The 22,243-nt window shown below is 33.7% G+C and overlaps 1 protein-coding gene across 1 annotated transcript; it reads left to right on the top strand.

Annotated features, from left to right (window-relative positions):
• The first annotated feature begins 4,531 nt into the window (after positions 1 to 4,531).
• LOC132706236 (fatty acyl-CoA reductase wat-like) lies at positions 4,532 to 21,641 on the top strand. Its single transcript, XM_060677448.1, has 8 exons — positions 4,532 to 4,756; positions 10,688 to 10,936; positions 13,836 to 13,981; positions 15,786 to 15,895; positions 15,951 to 16,134; positions 19,631 to 19,707; positions 19,757 to 19,937; positions 21,220 to 21,641. Exons 1-8 carry the CDS (start codon positions 4,553 to 4,555, stop codon positions 21,611 to 21,613), a joined length of 1,545 nt encoding a protein of 514 aa, XP_060533431.1. The 5' UTR covers positions 4,532 to 4,552; the 3' UTR covers positions 21,614 to 21,641.
• The last annotated feature ends 602 nt before the right edge of the window (positions 21,642 to 22,243 follow it).

Here is a 22,243-nt window from a genome sequence, read left to right on the forward strand (position 1 = left end):
TGTGCGTACGGTTCTAAAATTATGCCCTCTTCCAGACCAATATCTTTATAGTAACACCTTTTGGGTGAATAATTAGTAAGATTAGAGATATAGGTTTCGTTTGATTAATTTTTTTTTTCTTTTGTGTGTAAATTGCGGGTCAAGTAAAATTTTGGTGTCAGAAAGTTAGGCATATTATAATAGGGATTCTCTATAAAGAAAATTTTCATTTTCTGCTTAAATTGTCTGGTTGGTAGATTTTTAAAGCTGCTTGGGAGGACATTGTATAATTTAACATTGATCTCATTAGTTTGCGAGGACGTCAGTCTGGAGTACGGTAGGGCGATCCAGTCAGCTTGCTTGGTATTCATTCATGTGTACTAGTTAGTGCGTGATAAGAATCAACATTGTCATCAACGTATAAAACAGATCTGTAGATGTAGGTAGAGAGCAGCGTCATAATCTCCAAATCTGCGAACATGGGTCTGCAGTGTTTACGCGGACCAACGCCGCTAAGTAGCCGCATGGCCTTCTTTTGCAAACGAAAGGCTTTTTCCGAGTATCTTACCTCACCCCACAACCCAACACCGTAAGACAACACACTGTGCAGCAGATCGAAGTAGGCTGTTTCAGGGCCAACCTTATTAGACAGTGGCTGAGATGTCTTAACAGGAACAAACGCCATTACAGTGTGGCGCAGACTTCGTCGATCTGGCCGGTCCATGAGAGAGTAATATTGTCTTGATGATGAAAGTGTACTTTGCTACAAGAGAACGTAAGTTCTTGAGTTTTTTGTTGGTTACGGACTAGGTTGTTTGCAGAGAACCACCGCTGAAGGACCCTCACAGTCTCATAAACGTTTTCTGTAAGCATTCTGTGATTCCTAGCCGGAAACTACTGAAAGAACGGTATCACTTGACACGCCGCTAGTCTCAACATACTGAAACCTGCTGTCTAGATTTGACTCTATTAATTGTAGAGGGCCGTGAAACTCTAATTTATTCAATAGTACGACGTAGTCAACATAGTCAAAAGCCTTTGTATGGTCAACGAAATCTCACCATCATCATATCCCCGGATCACCCTGCTTACAAAGTCTATGAGCGTATGGGTTGTGGATTTCTTTTCACGAAACCTGAACTGAGAGTCGCTCAGAAGTTTGTGGTTTTCGAAAAATCGGGAAAGACGGGTTTTTAAGGCTTTCTCGATCACTTTACCAAAAATAGGGATGATTGCAATGGGCCCAAAGTCATTTGGAATGTGCTTGTCTCCTTTTTTGTAAACAGGAATTATTTTAGATAGTTTCAGCTGAGATGGAAATTCGCCACTTGAGAATACTGCATTAGTGAAAGCCGTCAGAGGGCCCACAATGTGCTCTACGGTGTGTTTCAGTATTTATGAATTTATGCCGAAGCAGTCAGTAGAATTTGCCTTATGATAGTGTTATGAACCGGACTCAGAAAGAAAGATTTACTGGTAGAGAACTTCCTTAGATACGCATAGGGATCATTGGTTTTTCTAATAGTGGAGATTAGATCCTCGACCACATTGGAGAAGAAGAGGTTGAACTCATTGGGCGTGACCCTGGATGATCGATTGGTTTCATGATTGATTAAGGCCCAACAACTTTTGCTCATGTTGGTAGATTTCGATATAAAGCTGGAATAGGCCTTTGATTTAGTTTCTTTCATTTGTTTTTTGTAGTTAAAATTCGCCTCTCTGTACTATCGATCCGGGATACCGGGGAGACGAAAGGAATCGCTCGACAACCTTAAAATGCTCTTCAATATTCGCGGTGTAGACAAGGAGCAAATGATAATAATAATAATAATAATAATAATAATAATAATAATAATAATAATAATATGTGTGGCGAGGGTCACGAAAACATAGAACACCTTCTTAGTGGATGCAAAATGATAGCACCGCGCGAGTATACGACAAGGCACAACAACGTTGCAAAAATAATACACAATGAGATTTGCCACAAACTCGGCTTTATAAAAGATAAAACGCCATATAATCAGTACATGCTGCAAACAATAGTAGAAGATATGCATTACAGTGTCTACTGGGACAGACAAATACAAACAGATAGACCGGTACAACACAACAGACCAGACGTCATGATGTATGACAAAGACCAACGAAATATTACTTTGGTGGACATTTCCGTACCTTCCCCCCCTAACATTGACAAGAAACAGCAGGAGAAAGTTGACAAATACATGTCGCTAGCTGAGGACATGAAGCAGACCTGGGGTGCAAGGACGATCAAGACTATGCCCATTATAATTGGAGCGACGGGCGAAATTCCAACGGAATCTGGAAGCCGACGTCGGACTGCAGAAAGCCCTTTCTCCGCAACTCCAGAAAGCAGTCATCCTATCAACCTGTAACATAATGCGAAAGGTGTTAAACCAAAAAATCATCATAGAACCTTAGACGCAAAACTCCAGTGTTTTGTGACAACACTTCACCGACATTGGAATCTTGACCCGTACTTACCTGCGTGAATTAAAGAATAATAATAATAATATTAATAATAATAATAATAATAATAATAATAATAATAATAATGATATTTATTTAAATCAATAAAAATATACAATTTAACAACTTGTAATGAAAACATTAAATAAATATTAATACAAAAAAAACACTTATATTCAAGGTATACTAAGTTAAAAACTTGACAGCCATCCTTGAATATATCGCAGCTTAATTTAACTATGTTTCCCATCCATAACATAATATGGAAAAAAAACATATTCTATCAAAAAAAAAAGAAACGATTTTATATAGTTACAATACATTAATGAATCTGCGAATTTGACTTACAATAAATATCCACTTAGAAACTCAAGTTACAATTTAGCATCAATAAGCCACTTAGTTAATTTTTTTTAATGATTTTAATTTTATTTTATTTTTCAGTTCTAGAGGTAGTGCATTATAAATTGATTGACCGGTATAAAAGTATTTTTTTTTACCAACAGATAAATGCATTTTTTGTAAAGTTAAATTTTCTCCAAGTGAGTTTTTGAATTAACCAGTGAGCTATTTTTTATTAAATACATTAAGGATCGTAACTTTTTCACTATTCGATATGGAAGTTCCACTTTAGATTTGAGTCAACATGAATTCCTAGGTAGGTAACATGCTCAGTTCGTAAAGACCAGCAATTGTTTCTAAACAATAGTTTTATAGTATATATGATCGAAAAATTAAAAATTTAAAATTTTTGAAGAAAAACATGATAAACATGAAAATAATAAATCGAAACTATTAACCCAAAATGTAGGGCTGGGGTGGACATTATAGTGTCTAGGGATAGACCTCATTGATGTTCATGTATATTTTATATATCTTAGTGGCAAATTTTGAAACGGGCAAGTATTGTGTTCTATCTAAGTTGATTGTTAGTAAATTATTGTCAAGCCACTGTGACATAAGTTGCCCGTCCGAACTAATGCGGTACCTTCAACAAACAAAACTGTATCATCATCCAAAGAGATGATTTTACCGGAAACAACAATAGTAGTAGTTGATTTCTGTACCCTGTGCAATTCCATAGGTTACAGTTCTCGGCTTACTGAAACAGTTGTTGTCGATTTTTCAGGTAACTTTCACTTAGTAAATGGGCAGAACCTCCTATTCCAGCTAAATGTAGTTTAGTCAAAGGCCGCGAGTGGCTTACAGTATCGAATGCTTGTGCTAAGTCACTGAACATTGCAGCACATGGATTCGAATTATCTAAGCATCTATATATATATATATATATATATATATATATATATATATATATATATATATATATATATATATATATATATATATATATATATATATATATATATATATATATATATATATATATATATATATATATATATATATATATATATATATATATATATATATATATATATATATATATATATATATATATAAATATTTGACACTAGCATAGCAATGGCATCATTAGTTGACTTGTTATCAGTAAAACCAAAGTAACAATTAGATATTATACGATTTTTAGTAAAAAAGGCAACTAGCCGAACTTTTAATGCTTGTTACTTATTTATTAAATGCATGGTCCGAGTTATTTTTTCGTTAAAAACGAATCTAACTCAGTCGAAAAGCAGCGTAAGTAAACTCAAGAAACTTAAAGCCCGGTATATGCGAGCCCAAAGTTATCGGGTTTTGGGGTAAAACGGAACACGCCGAGTTTTTCCTTGGTTAGTTTTTGGATATTTTATTGTATACGATTGCGGGCATTTAGATAGAAAATTAATTTTAATTTAAACAAATTGGCTAAAGGCCCCCGACGCGGAACTCATTAAAAGCGATTATAGATTTTCCGAAAACTGTCGGACATTGTGACGGGCCAACTTCCATTACCCATAAATATGCCGATTATTTATACATACGGAAAAGTCAAAAGTCAATACGGCCGTCCCATTGAAAATTATGCGCGTAAACAATACGCAATCGTGATGCAAAGCGGGCCGAAAATCATCGTGGTGTCAGTTAATCCGTCAGAGTTTCCTCCAGCACAGCCTACGAAGAAATGGACAACTTTGCCGAGCTGACCGAGATCCAACGTTTCTACCGTGGCTCTACGATTTTTCTCACGGGCGCGACTGGATTCATCGGAAAACTCATCCTCGAAAAGATTCTGAGATGCCTGCCGGTGAAAAAAGTGTTCATCTTGGTGCGCACCAAAAAGAACCAGAAGCCGGACCAACGCTGCGAAGAAATTTTTGCTTCTCCCGTAGGTATTCCGACTAAATTTTTTTGTTTTATAACGGCAACGGTTTTTTTTTTAAATATTCTATAATAATCATCAATTGTTCTTATAAAACCCCTTTAGCACTTTAATGGAGAATATAATCCAGGCAACCATCATCACACGTTTTTTGTGACTTTTTTGTTCCGTAATTTGAGTTACCAAAACAACCAACAGAAAATTACGAAATTTTGAGTACCTATGCAAAATAATATAATATAATTTATTTTTTGCCAATGTATATAAGTCTAATTTCACTTTCATTGTTGTAATATCCTTTATTTTTGTAATGTATAACACAAACATAGATACATAGATACAATACACTCGGTTAGTTTAGGTTTTAAGGAAATACCTTTTTTTAATTGTGGTTAATACTGGTTAGTTTAGGATCTATGAAAATACCATTTTTAAATTATGGTTTATATTGGTTAGTTTAGATTCTAAGAAAGTACCTTTTTCATAGCTATTCGGATAAGAAGTGCAAAGGCACTTATCAATAAAACGCTCCTACAAAATTTCTCTCCTAATGCGTTTTGTTCACGTGGATATTATGACGTCAAGTGCACGTGATCAATGTCAATTCTCGTAATAATCACTTGAGAAGCACGCTACAAAATAAATGTCATGGTGACACTTTTGACATAACTTCATAATAAACGTTTTCTGGTTGCCTGGGTATAAACCCTATTGTTACAAAGATAATCAATACATTGTCGTTAGCCTTGTAAAGTGTTTATAACACTAATCAAAAAACGCCCCCATTTCACTTCACTTCAGTAATGGAAAATTATTTTGACATTCTTAAGGAACAATTCGAAAACTCTGAAAATTTTCCACGGCTTAATTTTATTTGTGACGAAGAGTTTGTCGAATATTTTACGATTCCTTAAAGTAAGCGCCCTTGTTTTTCTCACTTTAAAACGGAATTTTGGTAAAAATCTTAAAATTAAAATTGTGATCAGGAAATTCGTTTTGCAACGAACGAAATATGTCTGCAAGTTCCAGGAATATTGCTCAGATTGGAATACTTAGAGTTTTATATGTTACCAAAAAGGTATTTACAAAATCCTTCGTAACGAGAATAAAGCTAAAAATAATTAAGAAACCGAATGAACACTATTGGTGCACAAATGTCAATATTACAATCATAACCTCACTTTCAGTTTCAGGACATTGGCAAGCGTTCTATAAAAGTTTATACTATGTTTAATTTTATGTCAATTTTTCTTAGCTTCAATGTCTTTAAGAAATCGTATCTCAAAAACATAGGGGCTTCTTTCTACATAAAACTGTTTGTTACTGGAGCATAAATTTTATAACATTCTTTACATTTCATAGTAGGAGACGCCGGGGTGACATGGGGTAATTCAACTATATTTATTTCTGGGCGGTAAAGACATTATAAACATTTCAAAATAAATAAGAACTGAAAGTTCAGATTTTCACGAAATTATATATATATATATATATATATATATATATATATATATATATATATATATATATATATATATATATATATATATATATATATATATATATATATATATATATATATATATATATATATATATATATATATATTCACACGAAAATTGTTTCGACAGCATGTGAATATATGTAATTTCGTGAAAATCTAACTTTTAGTTCTTATTTATTTTGTTAAATGGATTTTCATCAAGTTAAGGCCACCTCAGTTCAATTTTTATAAAAATTTTATGTTGTGACATCGCCCTAAAAGGAAGAAGTGTGTGGGGATACTCTTAAATTTCTGCCTCTTACTGCTTTGGCCTTAGCATCTCCTCCATTCTTTTTTCTGTTTCAGGTAGCTGCTGTTTAACTCTGTTTTTTATGTTTTCTTGATATAATTTGTTCTTATTATTCTCCCTCCTTAATAAGATGACGCTGTGAGAATTGCAGTTTTATCTCCTTTCCTTTGCACTCCTTTAACGGTGGTATTGGCGTAATAATTTCTGGGGAAAGCGTCGGAAAACTGGAGCTACTTGGTGTTTTCATCGGTGCACTAAGAGCGTCAGGCATCCACGAACATTGAGGTAGATTGTTGTTTTTGCTATTATCTCTAATAGTTTTCATATTAGAGATATATAAGGCGTTCCATCGCCAAATACACTTCGCCACAACCTTCCAAAGACAATGAGTTTGAAAGTAACGCCACACAAAAGTTTTTTTAGGAATAGAACGTATAACTACCTGTCCCAAAAGCTCTTAACATCTTCGATCTATCAAAGAGAAAATTCCGGAGTTTACAGCATCACGACTAGCTTTGTTTTTTCTCTCCCACTCATATCGCTTCGAAATATAACAGTTTTATCTGGCGTCAATTTGAAAACAATACCAGTTTCGTCAGCATCAAAAATGTCGTCAGGAGGGTACTTTTCTACTAGTTTTGGCCACGCCTTCTCCAGTTAATCGTTAATGACGTTTGTGTCGACATCACGGGCTTCGCCACTTATCTGTTCATAATTTATACCATGCCTCTGTTTGAACTTCCCCAACCATCCTTCCGAAGTCTTGAAATTGATAATGTCAAGCTGTTCAGCAAACTTTTCTGCTTTTAGTTTTAAGATAGGCCCAGAGAGTGGTACATTTTTAAGACGTTGCTGTTGGAAGTACATTGCCCGATCCAAATCTTCAAATTTTGGGTTTCTTATTTCTTTACTAGAACTGCCTGCCGCTTCCGCCTGCATGATTTTTTCTTTGTATTTCCAAATCGTGGATACAGTCACACATCACTTTTCTTTTCTCCTCGTTTTATCTCCCGAATTAAAGGAACTTTCGGCCTACATTCCTTACTTTGTTACCTGATGTGCCCTTTTTTCTTTCGGTATAAAGAGTGTGACATTTGTTATATAAAGTGGATTAATACATAGCTTTGTATGGAGATCTAATAGTACAAAAAATTTTGTTCGTAATACAGAGTTTTACTTTATACGGAGTTTTGCTATAGGGAGGTTTCACTGTATATCATACAGATCAAACGCACATCAAAGGTCCGACAGAGAGTGCGGCAACTTATATTTTGATTCTGTAAACTTTGCTTTAGTAAGCAATTGCCGAGGATGGTATACTTGGACCAGAATTATAGTGCTTTTACAACCGACTCCGTCATTAACTTTGCCTACTTTTTATTACTCCGATCAAGTTTGCCGCGAAGAGCAAACACGACCTTCAGGTTAGGGACATCAAGTTGGTAGACGTGAGGCAGAAGTAAGAGATCGGGAGGAGGTCGAGGTTTGAAGACCGGCGGAGATGAAGCGTCGGGAAAGGTTTTTTTTTCGGGGACGGTGAGAAATTGCGGATTGTTCGCGAGAGGGCCAAACAAAGGGATAAAAATATTGGAGAAAAAATACAAGGAAATACAATACAATGGTTTTTTTTCTTCGTTGATGTTATAAAAAATGAGATAGCAGTCCGGATCTCGTTTCGAATGTTTTTGTTTAATGTCGGAATCGATCTACTTTAACTGGATTGAGATTGAAGATACAACAGGGTACTTCTCAAGGCATGCCAATTTCTATTATTTCTTATCGAGTGGCGTACTTAAATAAAATGAATGTTTTAATTTTAGAGTGGTGTTACCCCGTGGCTGATTATCTCAAAAAATGCATTTTTTCTTGCGGTTGCAACCGTATATAACGGTTAATAATTTGTTTTTCCTAAATACCTTAACACCATTTCTTATTTTATGGGGTCGTTCCGCCATTAGAAAGGAGAACCGGACAGTATCTTAAGTTTTTTTGGTTTCTCCTACAATTTAACGCAAAAATAATATAAGCGTAAAAAAAAACACACTGGACAAAACCCGCATCAGTTTTAGGTTGGGAAAAAATCTAAATACATAAAACGGGGGAAAGAAAATCTGTGTAAAAAACAATAAAATTTTTTAAAGGAATATATAGAACACCCTGCCGAGCAGTCCCTTACCCGTAACATTACAGGATCATTCTAGGAATTTATCTACCTACAAGTTTGTCTTCTAAATTGTCATTAGGTTCGACTACAATCTCCACTTCGTCTTCAAATTCTGCGTTGTTTTCTATGTCTCCTTCTCCCAGGTGAACATCTGCTCCATTCCACGTTCTAAATACGTACTTACTGGAAGGATCACAGTCAAATAGTCAAAAATTTAGATTAAACTCTTAAGAACAATACATATCACCTGAGGTTAAAATACACGGGGGTTTTACCACGGTCCTGCGAAGGTCTGCAATTATGGTACTGTAAAATACTTAAAAACTCAAAGCAATAAATACACTATGTGAAGTGGGAAATTAATTCCGTTCTAACCTGGTACCCTGGTATCCCCTAGCTGTAGAAAATGTATTAAGTTTTAGTATTTATAAGAGTTGAAGATGAAGTTTTATAATAAAGGTTTTGACAACGCCATAAAACCTTTAAAAAAACTGAAATAACCAACACCAAAGTTGCAATATTTTTAAACTAAAAGTATTCTTATATTTGTATTGTACGACCAAAAATATTCTGCATTTATTGTTCTGACGTTTTAAGTATTTTGCAGTACCTTAACCGCAGACCTTCGCAGGACCGTAAAATCCATCTCAACAGATGTTTATTCGGCTTTAAGTAGGTCTTGTCTGAGATGGACCGTAACGAATATCTGTAGATACTTGAAATTTGTATTATATAAATAGAAGCGTTTATTTTAACATCAGGTGATATGTATCGTTCTTAAGAATTTAATGTAAATTGCAATATGTTCGTATATATTACGGTAGTATTTGAATGTGATCCTACCAGTAAGTACATATGTATGTACCTGATTCTCGAGCTTTGACCCTGCGAGCCTGTTTTCACTGGATACTTCATTTACGTTAAAGGTAAGTTTGAGAAAGATCATTTTTGTCTTGTGTGCCTGTCGATTAACAACTTCTTGTATTTTTGTGCCTTCTACGTAGTTCTTCGATTTGTAAACAACAACAGTCTTTTTTAAGACTATACTCACGGTTCGATTGTACAACAAAACACTGCACCAAAAACGTAATTCAGCAAGAGGTAGCTAAAATATCAGTAGAAAGCTGGTCTAACTGTGAAAAACGAGTAATAAAAGAAGAAAATATTTATCGAGAACGATTAGTGACGGAGTTGATCATTGAACTGGGTGACGACAGTAGCGATAGTGACGATTTTTTAAGCGACTGATACTTTATTATTAAAATAAATAAGAACTAAAAGTTCAGATTTTCACGAAATTATATATTTTGACATGACAATTGTTTCGACAACACCGTGCCTTTATCAAATGGTAAATACCACCTCTTCCACAATCGCAACAAAATGTTCCGTTATGACCTCCACTGGTCGACCAGTTCTTGAATCGTCTTCAAGGGACTCCTGACCCATTCGAAAACGTTTTGCCCATTCTTTCACTACAGAATACAAAGCAGAACTTTGGCCGTACACACCATCCAGCCTTTCTTTAATAATTTTAGGTACTAACACTTCTTTTGTCAAAAACTTTGACTGCTCTCTACTCAATTTGCGTTATTTGCGACATTTTTTCGGAAACGTCTTTTTTAAAATGCTTTCAATAAAAAACCATTTGACCCAAGACTTCAATTTTTTTTTCGCAGTCTACTAAGATATATATTTAAAAGAAGACAAAGTTTTATCGTGATATTGGAGCTGCATTTATGTCAGGCCGGGAAATTTTGGCGCTAACCTCGTAAATTTCTAGGATGGTCCTGGAATGGTTACAGGTAAGGGTCTGCAGTAGGCAAAGCGAATCACGGGGTCGGTTGCAAAAGCGCAATATTTCTGGTCCAAGTATAACACCAATGGTTTTCTTATAAAAGCATAAAAACTTGTCCTTATAAAGCCCTTATGAATATCGGTATCGATTTTCGTATAGATCGAGCTAACGTATTTTTGTAGGCCTTTAATTTGCTCAAAAGAACCGATCCGGATGCATTGAAAAAAGTATCGATCATGACGGGCGACTGCGCACTTCCGGACCTGGGATTTAGCGCTCAGACGAGAAAGATATTCGTCGACGAGGTGGACACCATCATACACTGTGCCGCTACTACCAGATTCGATCATGCGATCCGCCAGGCGACCTTCATCAACGTCCGGTCAACGAGGGATATCATCCGGATGGCCAAGGACATTAAAAAGCTGAGGGTATGGCTTGGTTCGGAAATTTTTGCACACAGTATAGTAGTAGTAATGATAGGCCGGTTAAGGGGCAAAAAACCGCACATAACCTCAATCCCAAAGAATGCCCCTGTGTGCTCTGCCCCCATCCTAGTGTACCCTTAAAAATTCCCCTTGTGTAACGCTCTGTTTGTCCCGGTGCATGTTCGGGATGCTCCTTAACCGGCTTATCATGACTACTTATATTAAACGCTTGTCATTATTATTTGTACGAGGTGCCTCTTGAGTTAAAGAGGTGATTGATGGTCGATGATAGGTTAAACGAAAAATCGAAAAGTTCTTTTTTTTTAATTTCCGCCTTTGAAAAGTCTTACTTATGTATACAGAATATTTTCCAATCGATTGCCAATAATTAAGGAAACGATTTTTGGGTTAATATTAACGTATGAACATATGTGTTAAACGTCTTAAATTTTGGGAAAGGATATTATAAACCTTATTCGTGGGAGGAAGAAATCGAGCAGGATATTAAAGGTAAAAAACAGAAATATCAAAGTTATCTGTCCAGGAAATCCAGCAACGGGAGAATTGCACTCAAACAAGAACAAGTCAAAGTAAGAAGAAAGATAACCCAAAGATGGTACATAATGAATGTACCAAAATGTAATCCTAAAAATATTGAAATTGTCGCTCATCAGTGAGACAGGTGCTAAAGTTTAGTTCTGGATGTTGTTATTTCTCTATATTCCAAACAATTTTTGAAATATATGAGATGAAAAAGCGTAATACATTTATTTTGTTCAAACAGTCACCTCCATAAAAAATCGGCTACTAAAAACTGGTGCCAATTTCAAAATTGAAAATCGTGCGTTTTTATTTCAATGTTTTTTTTGTGAATTTTTAGACATTTGGAGATATACGGTGCAACAATCTTGTATCTCATCTTTTTAGTTTACAAAAAATATTTTTAACATTATTGCAAATAAACAAAAAATTATCGTAGAAGCAGAAGATATTTTAATTTTTATCTATAACTAGGATGTCTTGTCATAATAATTTTTAAAAAAATTGGCTGTGGATGTGCAAATAGTTATGTATAAGATCCGTTTGCTGAATCCATATTTTTATTTTTGATTTGTTTTTTTAATTATAGCTGTTAACTAGGTGTCCAATGTCTAGAATTCCTTTTAAATATTTATAAACATTTTCAGTGAGAGTTACCAACTATTTGGTGGTTCATTAAAACGATAGAGACTGTAAAAGTTTAGTTTTTTCAATTCTCCATAGATCAAACTGATCATGAAAACTTAGATTTGGAGGTTTTTAGTTACTTCTAAGTGAAATACTTCCTTTTTTTAGATACTTGCAGTAAAATATTTTATTGCAACTAATAACGTTTTCAAAATTATTTCAAAACGTAATAAACAATAACTTGAAATTGTTAGTATATCCAGAAAAAAGTATCTACGCCTCACAAGAAAAGATAGTTAAATTCATCAATTTTGAATTTAGGATCAATTTTTAGAAGTCGATTTTTTGTAGAGATGACTGAATTAATATCCAATATGTTTTATTAAAATAAATGTATTCACCTTTTTTGTTAATAAAAAACAGCATTCTATTACAATCTAAAAAAAGGAAGGAAGTGGTTCTAACGAGTAAGTTGGGTAAGATTGTATGGAGTAATTAGCAATTTCGAGAACTAAGTTTTAGCACCCTGTATCCCACTTATGCGCTGTATTTTATTAAGGCATAGAGATACCGCAAGGTACAGTATTTGGCCCGCTGCTTTTTAAGATCAATATAAATGCGATTATTTAAACCCTTGGGAGAGAATAATATCAAACGATACTGTGTTATTAAAAAATATTGTCGATGCCTTTGAACAAGAGTTTTACTAAATATCTGGGAGAACAAATAGACAAAACTTAAGGTAGGACATTCACATAACGTACCTTGCAGAAAAGTCCAAATTATCTACTATTGCATGAACTTTATTTATTAAAGGAATTTCTTACAAAAATATTAATGATTAATGAAGACAATTTTAAAATATTTTGGAAAAACGCAAAACACCACCACAAAGATAATGTTTAAAAGAACAATGCAACAAGTGACTTATAAACAAATTTTGTGCCTGCTTCGCTCTTGTCCGTGCAATAAGCAAAACACCGAAAACAACTAATAGCTCATCAAGTGCAAAATAAACCAATACCTTAAACTGTCAACACTCCGCTTTATTTTTAGTTCCAAAATATTATTACCTTTTACCAAATGGTATTAAACGAAATAATCATGACTAGAAGAAATAATTTTATATATTTTTATTACAAATTCTTACAGAAACTTTCTCCATCTTTAATCCATCATTGTAGTATTGAGCCTCATATTCTCAAAAGAACCTTTTTGCTTAGTCCTTGTGTAGGGTTTTAAAAGGATATTAATGATAAATTAATGATATTAATTTATTTCTTTGCTACCCACAGAAATACCGGCATGTAAGTGCCTCTGATATTTCTTCTGATGTATTCATAATTTAATAAATTTAATTTGATACTTGGCTCAATTTCAATATTTTTGGAGTTTAATCTAGGATTGCTTGCGCATTTATTACAGGCCACCCTCTGTATTCGATATGATAGTAGTCCATTTAACCGTCTTCCATTTTCCTTCTTTCTGTGGGTGTCCATTTTAGATTTTGCAAAGGGAGACTTTCTTTATCCATGCATTCTCTTGGCGTAAGTAGAGAAAATGGATGAACAAAATCTCCCGGAGCGAATTCAGAGAAGGAAGAAATTCATAGCAATATCTTGCAGATATGTTTAAACTTATTGAAGGTTGCTGTTCAAGTGTTAGATTGTCCACAGCGGACTCGTATCAATTAAATTACATAGTGGAGTTTTTTACGGTGCTTGGACGTTTTCAGACCTTCATTTACATGGGAACGGGTTATTCCAATTGCAACCAATCGGAAATCCAAGAGAAGACTTACGAACCGAAAATTGCGGCAGACCGGCTTATAACGATTTGCGAAAATTTAGACGACAACATTCTAGAGTTGGCAACCCCGCAGTAAGTGCAAGCGTAGTGTGATTTGTTTTTTGTTTTTAAATTAACTAACCAAGCTTTACATCGTCCAAATATTTACACATTCTTGGGGCATTTTGTTGAGTAAATTTTAAATATCTAATTGTGTTTTGATGACATATAACATCTATAAATTTTAAAGATACATTGTTACATTGTAAAGAGTAAGTTGACGTCATTGTTTTCTGTGGAACCGTGATTGGCGTGATGGCGCGACGATTAAGAGAATGTACTAAGACGTTAATAAGATAAACTAATTATGCATGATTGATTGACCTCTTTTTAATTTTACACGCATATAAATAATACCTCAAAACACTAGGATACTAAAAAAGGTTTGTTTTTTTAAAGAAGTATTGTTGTAGGCAGTAGTAGTTCTTTCGTTAGCAATAAAATCCAAAACAAATTTTTTGTAGCTTTTGCAGTAATGCAATAATAAAACATAATAAAAAATATTTTTTTGAGACAATCGTTACAGAATAAACAAATTCCGATATATTTTTTATCCTGGACCTGATTTTATATTCTCTTCTATCCCTCAACCACTCAATTAATTCAATTTTTCTGCTTGCACTACTGACGTTCTCTTCTATAGGCATGTGGTGATACGCTGCGTTGTCTATTATCTATTTTGAATGCAAATTAGGCAGTAGTAGTTCATTCGTTAGCAATAAAATCCAAATCAATTTTTTTGTAGCTTTTGCAGTAATGCAATAATAAAACATAAAAAAAAATATTTTTTTGAGACAATCGTTACAGAATAAACAAATTCCGATATATTTTTTATCCTGGACCTGATTTTATATTCTCTTCTATCCCTCAACCACTCAATTAATTCAATTTTTCTGCTTGCACTACTGACGTTCTCTTCTATAGGCATGTGGTGATACGCTGCGTTGTTTATTATCTATTTTGAATGCAAATTATTCACCCATGTCATAAAATTTGTATTGTTCGTTAATCTAATCTTAATCTAAGGGTTGTCAAAGTATCTACCTATTTTTGAATCACTCTAAATACCTATTCACTTTCCAGCCTGTCCAAATTACCGTAAACTAAAGACTTTCTTTACAGACATAACCCATTTCCTGCTTTCAAAAAGATATATTAGTCGAATTCTATATATATATATATATATATATATATATATATATATATATATATATATATATATATATAATATAGGTATAGGTTGATTTAGATACCTTGCCCTATAAAAAATTTGTATGCTATGCTCATTGAGTGGAATAGTTATCTCTTCCTCTGCTTTCTTTTTCATAAATTGTCAACGATTTCTCGCCCTTAATCTTTTCTTGCCTATTTTAAAATTACTTAAAAAACCTAACAATCAGTGGCGGCGAAGATTCCTAAAGCAGTATACTAAACAACTGATTCAAATTAAATAGATCCTTCGCTTGTAAATGTTTTTACTCTACTTTAATTCAATATTTTTTCCGGAAACGAAAGCTAACCCTTGTGGACACATTTTCATTAAGAGATGAAAGAAGAAATCTCCGCCGCCACTGGTTGTTCGTCTCTTTCTTACTTTGCACCTACTATGTTTTGCTCATCTTGGGTAAATGACGTCCAATTCGTCATACATTCTTATAAAATAAACATATTTACCTTAAGATTTGTAAACTTCCGTAAGCTTTTAAAAATATTATCACAATTCTGACCCTCAATTTGGGTACAAGTTTCCAAGGGACCGTATTTAATACCCCCAGACACCCTCACCATGCCTTAACATCACCGGGAAAGCACTGTTCGAGACGTGTTCGTGTTACAGGCTGATCGAAGGTTGGCCAAATACATACACCTTCACCAAGCAAATCACGGAAGACTTGATCAACAGAGAATGTCAATCGATGCCGGTCTGCATAATGAGACCTACTATCGGTAAGATACTTTCAATATGTCAGGCGAAGCTCATTCGACAAGGCTGATTTCTCAGTGCTTTCAACTGCTTCCGAACCGATGACTGCTTTCGTTGACAACGTATTTTCTTTGGCTGGTTTCGTCCTGAGTAACGCTGTAGGCATCAACAGGATCACTTACTACAAAAACGTCATTACAGACATAATTCCGGCTGATTATGTGGTGAGCGAAAGTATAGCCGCAGGATGGTACGTCGGACAGTAAGTAAAATTCCAATATGGTTTGATGATTGGTAGCGAAAATATTAATCCAAAGGAAACACGGCAATTCATCCATAGAATGAGTCGAGACATTTGATATTTCATTAAATTTTTTAAAATAAAAATGATAGTTTATGACAAAATTTGACAACAGCACTCGAACATTAATAGAGAATTAGACTGTTTAGGGATCGACTGTGAATTAGCAATTAAGGACAATAACGATTCTAATTTAAACAAACATTTATTAGCGAATATAATAAACTCTCAATTAATAGATAACAACAAACACCAAAAAATATCTCAAATTTTACTAGTAAAATCTATCAAAAACAAAGCTTCTGAAAATAACACAATATTTACACGCGCAGATAAAGGGAAGACGGTCATAGCTATCGATCTCCTAGAATATATTTCAAAAACCAACAATTTTCTCAAACCAAAACTTTTCCAATGTATCAAACACGATCCTACCGAGTTATATCAAAGACAAGTCAAGGAAGTAATTACTAACTCTACTCTATTTAGTGACAAAGACAAGTATTTATTAACAATTATGAATCCACAAAAGCCGAAATTATATTCTTTAGTTAAAATACATAAAAAAGATATGCCCATTAGACCAGTCGTGTCTTGTGTAACGGCTCCAGCAGTTAACCTCTCAACAAAATTAGTAAATATTTTAAGCTTCCACACAGTTTTAAACCAATAAAGAAATCTTTTCAATTAATCAACAAAATTAAAGATATCAAAATCCCTTCTAACGCAACACTATTGTCTTTTGCTGTACAAAACTTCTTTCCCAGTGTTCCACCTATGGATGTGATAAATTTAGTAGTAGTAGTAAATTTAGTCACTCAGAAACAGGTTAACCCATTGGTGAAACAAGATTTATTAGATTGCTTAATAGTATCTTTAGACCAAAATATTTTGAATTTGACGGACAGATTTAGACCTCTTAGTCCTTTGATAGCCGAGAAAATATCCAAGAATATCCATTAAGTAAAGTTTTCTATGGTGGTATAGATACGTGGATGATGTCTTTGCTTGCTTTGTTGGAACGGACAGACAATTGATTTCATTTTTAAATTCCATTAACTCATTACATAATCGTATAAAATTCACTATCGAGATTGAACAGGATAACTCTATTAATTTTTTAGACTTAACTATTACGAAAACACAAAACAAATTTGATTTTTCCGGTTACCATAGATCTTCGCACATGGTCACAGTCATACATAACAGATCAAATTACCCTTATACACACAAAATAACTTCATTTCAGTCTTTTATACACAGCCTTCTTAATACGCCACTCTCAACAGAAAATTATATCAAACAACAGAATATCATTAAACAAATTGCACTGAACAACGGCTATAATCCGTCCATTATCGATAAAATTATAAATTAAAAACAAATCCAGACAACAGTAAACTCTATTTATCCGAGACCTAATATAGAACACGAACAACTTAAAACAATTACATACATAGGAGAACCCAGTGAAAACGTTTCAAAACATTTGTCAAAATGTGGTTTAAAAAGAGCTTTCAGAACTAACATCACAATAAGAAAATTTTTAAAAAACAATGAAACGAAGTGTCCAAAATCTCAAAAATCAGGTGCCTAAGGTTGAAATGCGGATGATGTCTTAAAATTTATGTTGGACAAACAGGTAGATCCTTCAGGAAACGCATTAACGAACATAAAAGAGCGTTTAAAAACAATAGTCTGGATTCTAATTATGCTACACACTTAAACAGAAAAAAACACATTTTTGACGACAATTTTGATAATGCTATACAGCTACAAAAAGTAGAAAATTAAATTTAGATTTAAATACCTTTAAATACCTTTAAATCCATTATTAAACTTAAATTCTCATAACAGCATTAATTAAGGTTTTATTGTCATTTTTCGGTAGTTTGTAAATATTACATTTGATAAAGACACGGTGTTGTCGAAACAATTGTCATGTAAATATACAATTTAATATTATTTCGATAAATGGATTTTCATCAAGTAAAAGCCACCTCAGTTAAATTTTTCAAAAAATTTTGTTAGTTTTGGTTAATTTGTTATTATTCTTGCATTTACTTATTACCTGGGGAAATTTGTAAAAAAAAAATGCAACTATATATTGCCATATATTTTTAAAATAGTAATTATTTTAGAAAGAAGGAAGAACCAATCATGCAAAAATAGTATAGTAATATTTGTAGCGTGGATTACAAGAGCGTGGAATAACCAAGCTCCTCTTGAAGTTAACTCATAAGGACATTGATGTATGCGCAAAATGTCAAATAATAAATTAAGGACCTTAATGCAAATTAAAGAATGTTCTACGTCTTAAGTGTTTACCCTCACGAAGACTGTAAGCCTAATGTGAAAAAAAAGATCTGTTCTATAAAACTCTTCAACAACAACCTGTTGATAAATCTGTCATTATCATTATGGAGACCTGAGAGAAACTTTGGAATTAAAAGATGCGGAAATAATAGAGTAAATCAAAAAATTAAAAAAATCGTAAATTCCTTGGGAAGATGATAGAATATAGGAAGAAGTTATCATATTGATAGAAGAAGTATTCGCCCCTTGTAAGATACCAGAAGAAATGAAACCAAATGATAAACCTTAAAGATGGTCAACAAGGCTTCAGACGTGGCAGATGCTGCATTGATGCTACAATTTAAGTAAGGCCACTAGTCGAGAAAGTCGTGGAATATAATAAACCCTTGATTTTCTGTCCTATTGACATTGAAAAAGTGTTCGGTTCCAGCATCATAATCCTAGACACCCATGCCATAGCAGCGGACTTAATTAAATTCTGTGAAAATTATACCAATAGTTTTCTCTGCGAATGGTCTAAGTCGCCAAATTTATGAAGCAAACTGAACTGTCTGTCTAGAAAAAAATTATAGATCTTGCCAAAAAAAGCTGTAATTCTATCAACATGCGGCACAGTTAGAAGAATTCCGGTTAGTGAATAAAACGTTGATTAAGCCTGGTCATAATAATAATAATAAGGTTTATTGTCTAACAGATATGATTTCCAATGACAAGACAATTAACTCGCTAAGTATAGTTACCAAGTACCAAAACCAACAAAAAAAAGCAACCGTATAAAGAACCAAAAAAAGAAATAATATTATCTGAAATAATCACATGCCAAAGCAAACTGAGCCCGTGTTAGGTTATTGACATCTATATCACTAAAAATACAATAAAAAATGCTTGAACGAATGGGCATCTAACCTAACAATATAATGTAGAAGAAGAAGAAAAAGAAGAAAAGAAAAGTATCTATTGAAATATGTTGTAAATGCCGCAGTTCGTTCTTCCAAGTTCTTGAAAATTCAATTGTTTGATAATTAAAAAAAAATGTTAAAACAAAGCCAGAATTTATGACCGACTATAACCTCCCTACATTTTGATAGAACTTTTCTAACATTCGTAACTTCATGTTTAAATCACATTTTACCCATTGCAGTCAGTTTAAAGCGACCAGCAGACTGGACGTTCCTGTATTCAACATCAGTAGCGGCAGCGAGAATCCCATAACTCAAGGTAAATTAGGCGAGACCCAATTCTCCATATAACCATTTGCTTGTTTCAGACGAGCTTTACGATTTTGTGGACTATTACTGCAAGCAGGTGCCGAGCCCCAACATTCCTGCCTATCCGTGTTACTTTAGGACTACCTGCAAATATAACTATCTCTTCGTAAGATTTTTCCTCCACACGTTATTGGCTTACGTCGTCGACATGGGCGCAAAGATTTCTGGCAAGACTCCCATGTAAGTCTTGCAACGAAAAGCAAGGGGGCAAGCAGTTTCGTTATTAGAGATTATCGGGGTAGCTGATCTTATCTCTCAGTTAAGTAAAAAAAATGATTGAAATTAAAAAAAGAAGAACGAAAATGCTATAAACGCCAAGACAGACACTAACATTCTTAGTAAATTGTATTGCAGAATACATAAATAATGAATTTCCTTCAGTGCATCCAAATATTTCGCATATCGCACCATTTTATATCGTTCAGTGCAAAACTCTATTTTAATTCGATGTGTTTCTAACCCCGCCCCTCCCATCTTGTTAATTGTTTTGTGAACCACTGTTTCCATGTATGTGAGTCGTTTTATATACATTTTGTTAAATTCAAAATAAAAAGTGCAATATTTACTTGTTTCTAAGAAATACAATTTTTAAACTAATAGAAATTTAAATTAGTTTTACGAGACAAAAATAGAGAACACGGAAAAATTTACTTCATGGATAAACTTTTAAGTTAACACAATAGTTAGTTGTTAAATATATCAAACTACGGTGTAATATAGTTATTAAATAAATTATTTAATAATGATAATAATAATATTAATAAGTAATTTGCATTTCACGACCTACTATAAGAAGTCATATTAAAATATTATGATATGATATAAATGGTAAAGTGTTATATAGAGCAGGGTCCAAAAAAAATGATCCACTGTTTAAAAGTCCATAACCTGCAAACTAATTGACTGAGTTGTCTCAATTTTGAGTGTAACTTAAATCTAACTTAAAAACATCTTTGTATGTGTTCGAAATGGCCACCATTAAAATCCACACCCACAAACAATAGCAAACGATTTGTTAAAAGAATAGATACCATAAAGGGATAACTAGACATACGTATATTTTTTAACAAATTTAATGATTATTTTTTGTTTACAAACAGGTGTTGAACGATAGCCATTTTTATATTTTGTATACGATAAGCTCAGTTTGAAAAATTACAGTCAATTAAGCAATTGATGACGTTCTTATGAACTGTACTAGTTTGCTAGACATAGAAGTTTTGGGATGTTTTTGATATTCAATTCTCATATTTTCAATCTTACATTTGTTCAGCTGTTTCTTAAATTACTGACGTTTTTATTGCAAATGTGAGTTTAGCAAATTGTCTTAGTTCATGTCATCTTGTGTCACATTTAAACCTACTTAGTTTTTTTTTTTTTTTTATTAATTGCTCAGTGTAAACTTGAACAAACTGTCGACTTTTTCGTAACAAAATTTACTGCGACCGTTGTTCTCTCGCAGAATGGTTGAGAATATCAAGAAACTCCACAAGTTCCAAGAGTCCTACGAGTACTTTACGACCCATGAGTTTTTCTATCACACGGAGAACACGCACAAGATGCTACGCAGAATGACGTTCAAGGACAAGGAAATGTTCCAATTCGACGTGACTACCATCAATTGGCTCAACTATTTCTCTCGCTACTCGAAGGGTCTGAGGGTGTACATACTGAACGATCCCCTGGAAACTGTACCTCAGGGCAAGAAGACCTTCAAAAAGCACGAAATTGAGTTGTACTTTTCCGTCGCACTTGCCGTCGTAATTTTTTACGTTTTGGCGAAAGTGGCGTTGTTTAAAGTTCTGCCAGCGATTTTCGTCCTGTTGCGGTATTGCCTAAGGCCTGTCCTGTGTTAATCGATTAGGTATTCGATTATGAGGGTTAATTGAATACGTTTTAGTTTTTGAGAATAAAATGAATTTACTTTTTAAATGGAGTTTGTTTTTTTCGAGTCCGTTCGTCATTATTCTATCGCAATTTCTATATCCATTCTACAATTTCAATTCTAGATATGCTTTTGCTATATACCTTTAGATGGCGTTGCATTATAGGATACATAACTAGAAACAAAATTTGTCATCATTAAAAAATCTTTGATCTTTTTGTTATAAGTTTTCCATATACCTATTTCCGCTTTGAAAAGTGTCACCAGCTGAGTTTCGAGTGTCTTGCAGCGTTGCCGCACATGTTGACAAGATCTCAATTTCTACCCTACATTGGCAATTCAAGAGTTTAGATATTAGGGTACCCATCGTAATGTTGCTTGAGCATTGAAATAATATTTTTTAGTTTTATGCGTGGTAGGTTAAAAAAACACCATATCCTATTATGGACTTAAACGTTCCGCCAAATAAAAAATATATTTTTTTAAACGCATTTAACGAAATAACTGTAAGAAAATATTTTTTGCATGTGCTGTAACGGTCACCAGCTTTCTTTCGAGTGTCTTGCAGTGTTGCCGCACTTGTTGAAAAAATCTCATTATC

Source organism: Cylas formicarius, unplaced genomic scaffold (assembly GCF_029955315.1).
Source record: "Cylas formicarius isolate icCylForm1 unplaced genomic scaffold, icCylForm1.1 PGA_scaffold_8__14_contigs__length_24414737, whole genome shotgun sequence".
NCBI classification, from domain to species: Eukaryota; Metazoa; Arthropoda; class Insecta; order Coleoptera; family Brentidae; genus Cylas; species Cylas formicarius.